At 39.6% G+C, this 13,337-nt stretch overlaps 1 protein-coding gene across 2 annotated transcripts in view; it reads right to left on the bottom strand.

The window, feature by feature from the left end:
• LONP2 (lon peptidase 2, peroxisomal) overlaps positions 1 to 12,474 on the bottom strand; it is a 57,824-nt gene extending 45,350 nt beyond the window's left edge. The window contains exons 1-2 of one of the 2 annotated variants that reach the window (XM_052797488.1): positions 12,404 to 12,474; positions 223 to 457 (exon numbers count right to left, since the gene is read on the bottom strand). In XM_052797488.1, the coding sequence (XP_052653448.1) occupies positions 223 to 457; positions 12,404 to 12,459 (291 nt within the window). In that variant the 5' untranslated portion in view covers positions 12,460 to 12,474. Of the gene's footprint in view, positions 1 to 222; positions 458 to 1,478; positions 1,762 to 12,403 lie in introns of those variants that run through there. The other variant, XM_052797487.1, reaches the window with a different exon arrangement.
• Between the last annotated feature and the right edge of the window lie 863 nt (positions 12,475 to 13,337).

Here is a 13,337-nt window from a genome sequence, read left to right as displayed (position 1 = left end):
CGCAGTTAGACTCATCCTACAATGAGCTGTATAGACACCCTGGAACTCCACACAGAAACTTTAAGCTATAACAAAAATATTTTGTAGCAGAAGTACTGAAACTCTACCAGTCATTGAAAAATATAAGAACTACAGAAAGAGAAGGGCAGATAGGAAACCAAAACTCCCAAATATATGCATAAATACATTGATATATGATACATAGAAATTAAAACAATTTACCTGCACTGCATACTTGTAGAATTGTTCTGACAATTCTCCAAGTTCCTCCTCAGACTTATGCTGATTAGTAAACTGCTCAAGTCGATCTAACTGTTCAACTTCAGCAACAGGATACGGCTTCTCTTTCAGCAGCTGCAGGATCTGGAATCGGCAGAGGCCCGTAACCAGTAATGTATAATGTGGCTTGGGCCAGTTGCTACCAACCACCTGAACTGCCAAGGCAGCAGTGCCAATCCTAAAAACAGATCAAATCTTCATATTATTTGTCACCTTCCACAGAACATTTTGCATGCTCCTCCCTTATCAAGAAGCAATCAAGCTATAGGTTACAAGAACCTTCTGGGTCATAGTTCCTTATCATGAAAGGCAACCAAATGATACAATTTCCTTTGTAATGCCGATTGCAAAAAGAAACTAAAACCTGAAAATGAATGAGCTGAAAAACTAAGATAATGTAAGTCACCTGATTTAGAAACATATGTAAATTTTTCATAAATAATTTCATGGATTTCGCTGTGGACAGGAACCCTGACATTTCAGCTTAATCTAGGCACATTGGAAAATTGAGCGTTTGTGATTTACAGTTCTTCAGTGAAACTGTCGGCCTCATTCTGAACAAACATTTTGGATCACATGTACCTGTTTAAGCAGATATCAAACATAAGTTATTTTCTTGCAAAACCTTACTCAGTCCACTGACGTGATAAAGTTTTGAGAGCAAGGGTTGCAGCATGTTAGTTTTACTTATGCTTTATCCCACAGAAATACAATTCGTTTTCATTTTACGTGAACTAGGTCACTATCCATGCTACTTAGTGGGTGAAAAATGTTGTCGTTAACAACTGCGACAGCCTTAATGCTCCTGGCCTGCGTTCTTTGATCGCATTTTCCTCTTCCACCCCGGTCTCCTTTTTCAGGCTTTTCTTCCAGACGACAGTCAGACGGTCCCCGACACCACGCGCCCCCGCCACGGCCGCTCGTCCGGCGCAGCGAGAGAACCTTCTCCGAAGGGAGAAGCATTTCCCAGGCGGCGGCGGAGCAGAAAAGACTCGCCCCCGCGGCCCGGCCCACCCCCGCGAGCCCAACGCCCCCGCGGAGGTGACAACATGGCGAGCTCGCCTCGGGGCAGCACCGTCCCCCGGCCGGGGAGGCAGGGTCAGGTTCAGCGCGCGCGGCAGCTCGGAACGAGCGCGCCAGGGCGCGGCGTCCGAGGCCGCCAGGGAGAGAGAGCCGGGCCGGGCCGGGCCGGGCCGCACCTGTGCAGGGAGGGCAGGTCGTCGCAGTCGGAGGTGGGGTCGCTGGTGTTGGGGATGACGCCGATGATGGTGCTCCTCAGCGAGGTGCCCTTCAGGAGCCGGCTGCGCACCAGCTGCATGTTGCGCGGCGAGTCCACGCTCGTCCGCATGGTCGAGCCGGGCAGCAGCACGCCCTCATGGGTGAGCAGCAGCGGGAGGCGGCTGGGGATCTGGATGGCGCTGCCCGCCGCCATGGCCGCCCGCTCCGCTCCGCCGGCGCGCCGCCCACACACCGGCGCCACCGGGCGGCCTCGGCGCGCGGCTCGCCTCCGCCCCGCTACGGGCGCCGGGAAGGGACACTCCGCGCTGCACCCCTCACCTGGCTCCTGCCGGGCCGCGGGGCAGCGACGGGAGAGGCCGCCAAGGGCGCTGCCCCGGCCTGGCCTTCGCCGGGGGTGACACGCCGCCGCCCCCCCCTCGGGGGGGCCCTCCTCGGCCTGGCCTCACAGGCCCCCGGGCCTTGTACAGTAAAGTAACTTCTAGCTCGCTCACTTTTAATCTTTCTCTCTCGGTTTTGGTTTTGGGTTGGGTTTGTTTTTTTTTCCCTCTTTCTAAAAGACAGAGCCCGCTGCGGGTCTCGGCCGAGGAGGTTCCCCTGAGTGCCGCTGTGGCTGCCTCAACCACCAGGTGTCAGGCTGGCACTTACGATTTATGCAGGCTTTAATTTATCTGTAAAAGAAAAAGTGCTATAGAGTCTGACATAGGAGAGGGAGCGGGTAACGAATTTATCATTTGTTAAAGGGGATGGTTACTAAGTGAAATCCATTTTTTGTTTGTTTTCACAAAAATCTGCTCTCCTGCATCTGTGCTTATGGCCGAAGGGTTCAGCACCCTGTTTCTTCAAGCACAGGTTAGTGCAGGTGCTCTTCAAAGTGCTCCAGGCAGCCCTAAACCGAAGGGAGGAAATGCAGGATACCATATCTCTTCTGCAGGGCAGGGGCCCAAAGTCAGGGCCTTCCCCAAGGGCTGGGGAGCTGTGAAGAGCAAAGCACTCACTGGTGCTCCCTGTTCCCCAGCCCAAGCCAGGCAGGCTACCTGCAGAGACAGACCCTGGGACCTCGCCAAATGCCATGGGAGTTTTACTGCAATATAGTTATTTTCGGCAGACCTGGAGGTATCAGCCAAGGCCATAGCTCACTATGATCAGTACCATTCCTTTGCCCAGTCCTGCAAAAGCCTGCCCAGATGAAAGGGCTTTGAGAACTGAGGCCCTATGGAGACTTCAGATGAACAAGCGGGTTTTAGAAACTTTCTTCCCCCCCCCACTGGTGAAAAGAGGTGCAATACCAAAATTGCATAATGTAATGAACTACATTAGCCAATCCCTTGTTAATCACTGACTTGCACAATATGTTTTGAACAAAGGTAATTCTGTACAGAAGGGAAATCTCAGTAGCAACAAACTGACAATTTGAAATGCACAAGTATAGCTACAGTAAAAAACTTGCTTAATCATGCAGTTTATTAATAATGTACTCTGTTGGCCTACTGGAAAATGCAAGGTAACAGGATATATGGAAATACTAACAATATATTTAAATGCAGGAAGTTATTACTTCTAAAGCAGCCACCTCAGGTACCTTAGGAAGAAGCTGGGATTTAATATACTATTCAACATGACATTTAGAAAACACTAATACAAAAGGGCACATAACACAGGAATATGGAAAGTATTTTGTGAACTTCCTGATGTTAAATATAATTAATCTGTAAACATATGTTCAACACACAAATGTTTAAGTGTCTCTAACTATATTAGTTTGGAATGTGAACACAAACCAAACCTAAAGGTTAAACATATGTTCATCACATTTATTGATGAATTTTCTCAGTCAGTCTTTTCATTAAAAAGAATCTACCAATCTTATCATGTTTATTTTTCAGGCTACTGTTTTTTCCCTCCCTCAGAGATGACTAGTCCCTATGGTCATTAAAAACAGTTTCTTAATTCATTCTGGAGCTGTATCAAAAAATCTCAATGATTGCTTAAAATTCCTTTCAATTTCTACTGAACAATTCTTAATACCCAGGGCTGTACTTTACTGCATGTACTAAGTGTGCAATACAATAGGGCCACATCCTGATTACTATGTCTAGATAGTATGTGATCGCCCAAATTGTTTTTTGCTTAAATACAACCAGATCACATTTGAACAACAGCCTTTCAGAACTTTTTTCTGGACTAGCTGAACATTTCTTGATACATGGAGAAACAGCCTTGTATTAAGAGAATTCTGTGCCTCCAACTCGGAGGATTTAAGATCAGAAGAGACAATTGCCACATGGTCTGACCTCCTCTGACTCTCACCAGCAACTTCTGCATCAAGTCCACAGTATCCGAGTTACACTGAATCTCTTAAAAGCATTCAGCCTTGATTTAAAGACTGACTGTAACAGAGAATCTAACACCTCTATAGGTATGTTTTTCCATAGTTGATTACATTGTTAAAATTTACACTCTGCTTGTAATCTCAGTTTCCAGAGATTTCTGGTTTCTGTTGTATCAAGCAGATTAAAGAGTTGCCTACTATGATAAAAATCGTTCCTCTGTCAACACGACCAATACTCCATGATCAAGTCACAGCTTAACTTTGAGCTTCTCTATTAGCCATATTTCTATTTTTTTTTTAATGAAATCTCATCCTCCTTAAAATGTGGGTAGCCTATAACTAGTATTCCAGTACTGGTCTTGCAAAATATCATATAAAGGGGGTAATACCCTCTTTGAGTTTCCATTTAATATTGCCTTCTTATGAAATCAAGCCTGAAGTTTGTAGTCCTGGATATAGAACCACTTCGCACAGCTTAAGTACTAATACTTTGGTATGGATGCAGCACAAACCTGACTGATGGAGATGGGTATCAATGTGGTATGGTACAAGACAGCGAATACTATACCAGAAGGTATAGTGCACCTGTGATACCCACCTAATAAATCTGTGCCCTGCAGAATCTCCCGCTTTCACTCTCTGAAGCTGGACTGACGCAACAACTGGACCTTATAGAATTTTCATTGACTAAAACAGATGGGCACTGTTTTAGATCCCAGTTCAGCCAGGTACAAAACCAGCTCTTTCACATTAAGCACACAAGTGGTCCCATTCATTTCATGTCCTTCAAAGACTGAAAGGATAGCAACACTCTTCCTGAGCTTGTTGACAAGATCATACTAATAATTTTGCAATAATGATCTTCTGCAAGACATCTTTCTTCAAAAAATAATGCAATTCACAGATGTTTGTATTTTATATCTGTAAAACTCACATAACTTTTTCCTCTCCCTCTGAAGACTTGGGATTAATAGGTGTTGCTGAAGAACCATACCCCAAGCATACAGTGTATCAGAACAATCATGAAAAAACCCTCAGGATTCTTAATCCAGAATTCTCTACTTCAAATACATCTAATCATTTCTCTTGCATCATGTATACACCTCATTCTGTATAGTATTCCCAATTGTAGGCCTTAGGAATCCACATCATAGTGATTTTTGTACTGAAGACCAAGATGATAGATAAATAGAAAGTTTAGCCTCTCACAATTCTTGCTGTTAACTTTCACAAACACTAGACTGACTTTCATATAAATGAAGACATTTCAGTTCATATTAATGCTGTATCTGGAAATTGCATAAAATTATTGTCTAAATTAACCTAACTTGACCTTACCTTTAAACTAATTACATAAAGAAATTACAGTACAACTGTATATAAAAGCATTTGCCTCAAGATCTATGGCCAACAGAAAAAATATTGTAAGTTAACTACTTGAAACTGACATGATCTTTTAAGTTTTGCACCATATAGTCATGATGTGTACTATAAATGAAAATATATTTAAATTGAAATTTAAATTTTAAAATATTTTGGAAAAAAATTATGATTATTTTGAAATAAATATACTCTACAGAAAATCCAAAATGAAAATTCAAGCTTGAAACAGTGGTATCAAAATTCAGCTTCTTTTCTCCAGGACCATCATTCTTTGAGTTTTAATAGGCAGGTATAGATTCCTATGCCCTCCTACCAAGTACTCCTGGATTCCTCTGTCAATCCTTTTCTAGGTTGTTTGACACCAGACAGCCAAGCAATAAACAGCACAAGAGAGGGCAGCTAGACTGGAGCGCCAAGCAGGCTAATTCAGTAGCTGGTTGATGTCAAATACAACTGTAAGGGCTCAGTTCTCCCTACTTTTTCCCCATAGGAGAATCAACAGGATCTCTCTGCTGTCTGGCCACTGCTTCTGCCCATATTCATATCAGTGTAATGCCTTTGAAATCTTCAACAATGCAAAATGTTGAAGAGCTTCAAAATTTATTAGGACATGAGGGCTGGGAAGATTTGACAGATAATGTAATATATGCTAACTAGTTTTCCTTTAAAAAACCTGATAGCTTCTTTTTTCTTGTTAATCTACTTTATACTTCTGGAAATTTACATTGTAAAGTACTAAAAACTTTCAATTGAAACAGATCATATACTTGCTGTACGTCTACCTATTTTCATTTGAAGTACATTCCTATTATTTTGCGCCACTGTTATTGTTTGGAAATAATATTATCATCACTTTAAAGTGGAAGTAATTTAATACAAAGACAGAAAACACAATTATAGCAAGTATTATTCTTACAGATGCACAGGAATTTTAAACCATTTTGCATTTTGATTGGTTTAACTAAGACTGTGCATCTTTGATGTGCTACAGGTTTTAGAGTTGCTAGATCCTTAACTAGCTCTCATTAATCCCAATGTGATAGATTTGTTTTTTACCTACTAGATGTCAATTATTACTACTAATTTTTTTTAGCCTTTCTATTCCAGACCATAATTTTATGACTTTGAAGTTCCCCTAATACAAGTGCTTTGACTCTGGCTACATAAAAAATGAAGGCTTTATTTACATGGAATTAGCCTTACCTGGAGGCTTAAGATCTGAGGGCAGACTGAAGTGATCCCGTCTTTTTTAAACTTAGCAAAAGAGGTTCAAATAATTTTTGCAACTGCCAATCTACATATACTGAAGATAGATACATTTCTTTCTTGGGAGGTTGTGGTAGAAGTTTCAAACCTATTGTCCTGGTTTCAGCTGGGATAGAGTTAATTGTCTTCTTAGTAGCTGGTACAGTGCTATGTTTTTGAGATAGGTGTGAGAAGAATGTTGATAAAGCTGATGTCTTCAGTTGTTGCTAAGTAATGTTTAGTCTAAAGTCAAGGTTTTTTCGGCTTCTCATGCCCAGCCAGCAAGAAGGCTGGAGGGGCACAAGAAGTTGGGAGAGGACACAGCCAGGACAGCTGACTCAAAGTGGCCAATGGGGTATTCCATACCGTGTGACATCCTGTCTAGTATATAAGCTGGGGGGAGTGGGGGTGGGAGGATCACTGCTCAGGGACTAACGGGGCGTTGGTTGGCGGGTGGTGAGCAATTGCATTGTGCATCACTTGCATATTCCAATCCTTTTATTATTACTGTTGTCATTTTATTAGTGTTACCATTATCATTATTAGTCTCTTCTGTTCTATTAAATTGTTCTTATCTCAACCCATGAGTTTTACTTTTTTTTCCGATTCCCTCCCCCATCCCACTGGGTGGGGGGCAAGTGAGTGAGCGGCTGTCTGGTGCTTAGTTGCTGGCTGGGGTTAAACCACGACACCTATAAAAAGTTCTATGGAGGTTAATCCCAGCACCTGTTTGAACTTGTTCACAAAACCGAGTTGTAAAATGGTACAGCTTCATAATGCCTACAGAGTGGGACATTTTGAGTATTAATAACACTGTTCTAAACCAAGAACAAGTTTCCATGCGATATAAACTCCTAGCCTGTTAAGATTTCATCTGCCTCTCTAAACTCAGTTCTCTTCCCCTAAGTAAGATGTGCATACACTTCTCTTCTGCCCCCTCACTGGCACTCCCTAGAGTCCTCAAGCCCTCGCTCCACCTTCTTCAGCTATTTTATAAGACAAGACACTCAATCTGTCATCTGACTTCCCCTTTCTCATACTGGTTCTATTTTATACTTACAGATTGTTTGATGCAATGGTGTTCTTTAGGAACTATTTCTTTCCAGTCTCAACTGCTATGTCTGTAAATGAAAGAGAAAAAGAAGTTTGCCCCCTTTCTTTTCAAATTCTCTCTCCACTGTGTGAAAATTTAAGAGCCTCTCTTAACAAACACATTGGGCTCCAAATCCAACAAAGCACTTAGTCTTAAAGATGCTATGAAAAGATGCTTTGAATTGATTCAAAGTGTATTTCTATACATCAGTTAATATGAGAGATCCTATAAAGAATACACAAGACTGGTGTAATATAAAGGACTTCCTGTCAGGATTTTACAACACATGTGATGATAAAACATACATTTTGCAGTCTTCTGAGGTGAAAGATTATATGGAGGCATGGCCAATGCCCTGTGCACAAGATGGACTACATAAGTTGTCTGTTCATTAGATTATTTTCCTCAATAATATCTCCTCTTCCCCAAGCGCTCAGCGTACTCTGCTGCTTCCTACCATCTTGGCATGCATCACGAACACCTCAGAAATCTTTTAAATACCATAACTAGGAAGAAAGTTTATGTAAAGCTATTCAAAGGATGTCATAATATAACTGAACTGCATTTTAAAGTTCATTTATTTCAATGTCTACTTTTTCTACTTACTGTAAGGTTGCAGTGGAAATTTTAAAATCTGGTTTTTAATGCAGGCTTTGTATTACGTATCCTCAATCATTCTTTCTTCACACAAAAGAATCTTTGTTTTTTCACATCCAGCTTGATTAAAAAGCTACCAGTTGGTTATGTAAGCACAGCACATGGAACGCATGCCAAGAATTGCTGGCAGCATATTACTGACTAAAAGAGTGCGAGACCCTTCAGAAATTTCTAAAGCTGTGTGTAGGATTCTTTCATGGCAATTGTAAAATGCATTTTAGAAGTAAGTGCTAACAGACCTCACAAGAACAACTGAACTTAAAGACTTAATCTTTTATTCAAAAGCGTGAGAGCGCTCTAAGGAAGAGGGCAGGGAAGGTACACAGAAAAAGAAATTCAAAATGACTGTTCAAATTTAAAACTTGAGCTAGAATAGCGTGGGGCAGAGAGAGTTCTTGCTTGTCTTGCCTAGCCAGGCAGGATTTTCACACCAGCTGCATACCACAAAAATAATAAGGACTCAGAGGAAATTCTGAACGACAGGAAAATCCATGGGAAATTAAAAGAAATGCCATTAGTAGAGCTGTGCTGATTAATGTTCAGATGAGGATACAGCTGTAAGGAACTGAAAGAGAATCTCACTTAAACTTAGTTTTGCTGCACACAATGTCATACTACCTGGAATATGATTTTTTTTCTCTCTTCGATCTGCATACTGCCAAATCAGCCTTTTTATGGGAACTGCTAGTAAGAGAGAAAAATATGTTTCCTTAGTATAATGAAACTGAATGAGAGAGCTGAATGGGCCAGGTTTGAGTCTCATATATCTTTGGTATGGTTTTGTAAGCTTTGCCCTTTTTTTTAATCTCACAAAGGGGAAAAAATTGGGCTTGTAACTAAGAGGAATAAATTTTCTCCCCGAAACCAAGATCGTAGCCACCAAAGAAGAGAAACACAGCTTATTGAAGTAAATAACTCTCCTGAGTCAAACTCAATCATATTTGTAGTCCATGTTTTAATGAAGCAACAGTTTGAAGGAGCTGCAGAATCACATTTTTAAGTTCCTCTTACCAGAAGGAGCATTTTCTTTTCCATAGTTCAAATGAAATTTGCTGACTGCAACCTAAAAATGGTGTGCTAATGTTTTGGAGTAATTCTGGGGTTTGACCTTAAAGAAAGTCCACACAGACTGTGAGACAGAGTCCTCAGGCCTGTTTTCAAAATCATTACGTAGACAAAATTGCAGTTACATTGTGGGATGAATGTGAGTTTTGCCTTTGCTTCTTAGCAACTACTTAATATCCTACTATGGAAGAAGACCTGAATATCTCCCTGCCTCCCAGAACAGCAGCTAAAATACATGCTCTCACCCTAGGTTTGCTACCTTCTCGTATAAGCTACAAGGATCAATCTCATGCTATTGCTATAGGATGCTATTAATAAAGTTGTTTTGCTGTATTTTTGCACGTGTTGTCTCTGGAGGAGTTCAGCATAGATTGAGGAACTGTATCTTCCCAAATTGATGTGTCCTACCACAAAAGAGGGTGTCTGGCTGTGTCATGTAGCTAATTTGCTTTTTCAGCACAAAAATCAAGTTCTCTCTGGCTTTTCCTTCCAGTAATTGGGATAGTGCTTCTTTAACAGGATAGAAGGGAACACTGTTGCAAGTTCCTTGCAAGTTGAAAGTGGCAGTTGACTAGGCTGCTAGAGAGCAAGAGGACAATATAATCCACAGCAAAAAAGCAGAAAGAATAGAAAGTGGCAGGTGATAAGGGAAACGATCATCAGGAGAAATAAGCACAGAGACAGAGTAAATATTAAATCAAGCATGGAAAGACAATATCAAAGGAGAAGGAACAGATAGGAAACAGAGGTGCCTTGTGTTGCACCTCTTACTGACTCAAATTCTGCTGCTGTTTTCTGAGCACCTGCTTATTGCACTGTCTTGGAGTGGGGTAATTCAGCAATTCTGAAGTCTGAATATTATATTTTTATATGTCTATAATGAGAATGGAAATGTTCTCTTTTAACTGATTTAACATTAATCTAAAAACATTTAAATTGATTTTTAATACAAAAAAAGAGATGTGCAACTTCTAATCTTGATGATACCAAGAAGTGAGTAAAAAAGACTGTTTAAAGGCTAGAGCAAAAAGAAACTATTAATGCTCCATTTCTCTACTCTTATTTAGTGCTAAATCTAAAGCAGGCCCCATTGGTTATGGGGTAGGCTCCTAGAGATCTTGTAAGCCTTGGAATCATGCTTCTTTTAAAGAACATGAGAAAAAAATGAGATTACAGCTCTCCTAACTGTAACATTATTATTATCTAATAGTTATAATTACAAAGCACTGTTCTAACGATCTGGGATTATCTATGTACTAGGGGACATTTAGTTTTTCATAGGAAGCAGGGAAGTCAATGCACAACCTCTATTCTACTGATGGACAACTTGGTTTGGCTCTTCAGGGCAGCAGCACAGAGTAAGGCAGACTTGACTTTACATGTTCTGCTAGCCTGTCCTTGTTTTACTAATGCTTCCAAGTTCACAATCTAATCCTATTGTCAAATTCAAGTCACATAACAAAAACATTTTTGATTGCTACTATTTATACATAGTCCATTTTATTAATTAATTCAGTGCAGTATCACAGGGGTTGCATCAATACTAAAGCAATGTTAACTTGGTGTTTACATGAAATTCACTGTGTTAGACTACTAGTATAGTATTTTCTTGATTTGTAACCTTATTTCAGTATAAAATCTCATTCAACTTTAATTATTACTCCTTAAGCCTCTCTTGCAGTATTTTTGTTCAAGTATTACTCCACTGACATTTATTGCCCAGATTTTCTTTTACCCTAATCATTTGGTTGCAGAGGTACTGCTGAACACCTACGACTTCCAAGGAAGAAGTTTAGCAATCCTTATTTAAGAGTTGTTCAGTCCTTCCTTGTATTTTGCTTTGATCATTTACTTCCCTTTTCTCTTTGGCTCACATGGTATTTTTGCTGTTTCTCCCTCTGTATTTTCTTCTCTTTATTTTGCAACATAATGTACTTTTTATCATATCTGTTCAGACAAGAACTCTGAACTGACTGCCTGGTCTAGATTTAGTCATTCTTCTCTGTTTTCAACAGTTTGATAGCATATTAACTGAACACTGTAGGTCAATCAACTCAAGCATGTTTCCCTACCTGATCCTTTTAAAATCTGCAGGATAATGATTCCCTACATGAAGCATGACCTACTCGGCTTTGAGTTATTCAACCAAGTTTTATCTACATTATTTAATTTTCCAGAGGCAAAACCCTTCAAAAATAAAGTTGAATTGAAGCAGCAGTTACCTATCTCTGAATTAGCAAAACAATCCTTTTCACACTGGTCATTCATTGTTATCATATCTACACGCTGCCATTTGGTAGCATCTGTGCTAAACATGCAGCTCTTCAATGCTGGTTTTGATCTCTATACAAACTAAATGGAGACATTAGCCAAAATGTTATCCATAATTTCATGTTTTAAAATATTTTTAAGCTGCCAAATATTACAAATATTGTTCCAGCTGCAATGATTTAAAGCCACTAAGTAATCGTAACTGTGTACGACCTAAGGACGTTTCAGGAAATTATATACTAGAACCAATTTCCTCTTTAATATGGTTGTCTAAATTCAGGTCAGGTAGCCACTGAAATTCTGGAATCTCCATAGCAGAAACATATCACGTGTACAACAGCACTGCTACTTCATGCTGATTTCTCTAATGTACATAAATTAAGTTAAAAACACCTTGTTTTTCATAGAAATGATTGTATTAGCTAAGCACAACAGCATCTATCTTTTTACATTTTTATCCAGTTGGCCTTCTGGTAGAATACTATGATAAAGAATATACAAAACATGGCAGATATAGGTACATTTATTTTTATCTATTGCCTCTTTGTAAAACTTCCTTGCATACAAACTTTTTTTCAGTATGCATTATAAAAATTAAAAATGTTTATCAGTGTTCAAAAATTCCTGGGAGTCTTGCAAAAAACTGCTGTAAATAAGGACATGTAGAAAAGAAAGAAAGTACCATTAGACATTATAAAGTATACATTAAATAGCTGAGAATTTTCTGTGATTTACAAATATGAGATTAACCAAGTCACTGTGATATGCATCAATTTCTTAAGTTGGACATACATTGCACTATGCAGCTTCGTGATTAAACGTGAAGGGTACAGTACACTTACCAGAACTGTGCTGAGTAAAGAGTCTTCCATTTAGTTAGCAGCTTCTCTGGTAACATCCAAGACAGTGAGTCGTGTTACCAAAATTACTTCTATCTATAATTCAATCACCCATTTGGGGATTAATTCTTCAGGCTAGGAAGAAAAAACACAATCCTGAACCAGTGACAAAATGGACTACAAATTAATAGAAGCAAAAGCAAGCTTTATTTCCCACACACCTCTGCATAAATCTTGACATTTTACTCCACGTCATTCTCCTCACATTCCTTTACTTTTATGCCCTCCTTTACCAGAGGGGCAAGCAATCTCTATTGATGTATCTAGTTACCTCTAGAAAACATTAATGTTGATATAGTAAAAACATATAATGTAGGTTCCTTTTCACATAAGCTATTTTCTCCTAAATTATGGAAATGTGGAACAGGAGAAGAAAGAAGCTGTTTTTTTCAATGTTTATTTATATGCTATTAAGGAAGGGAGGACCATATTTTCCTGTCAATTGCATTAGAGGAAGCCCATTAGATTCGATTCTGGCATGCAAGTATTAATGATAGTAATGTTTTTGTCCTTATCCATTAATTAAATCTAGGGAATATTAAATTGCTGTGCACTTGCACATTCTGGAGTAATCCATGAACATAGCTCTAAGAGGTAGCCCAGTGAGAACAGTCTCACTGAGCACTTTGCTTGGTCTGCATCTGTATGCAAACTAATAGCCAAGAGTCCGTTGCTAAACAAAATGTGCAATAACGGACTTCTGCTTATCTTCCTTTTAATTTAGACACTAATTAAGATCTCTTTTTTCTACCTAACTGTTGTTTTTTCACAAAATGTGTACAATTTATATTTGAATTTTTTACAAGTAGTTTCCAAGTAGAAACAGATGGAAAGCCTGACTGCTTTACTCCAAATGCAGAGCATTCTCCTTTAGCCT

Source organism: Harpia harpyja, chromosome 9 (genome assembly GCF_026419915.1).
Source record: "Harpia harpyja isolate bHarHar1 chromosome 9, bHarHar1 primary haplotype, whole genome shotgun sequence".
In the NCBI taxonomy this organism is placed as follows: domain Eukaryota; kingdom Metazoa; phylum Chordata; class Aves; order Accipitriformes; family Accipitridae; genus Harpia; species Harpia harpyja.
Note: the sequence above shows the minus strand (reverse complement) of the source record. Positions and strands in the feature narration are given on the sequence as shown.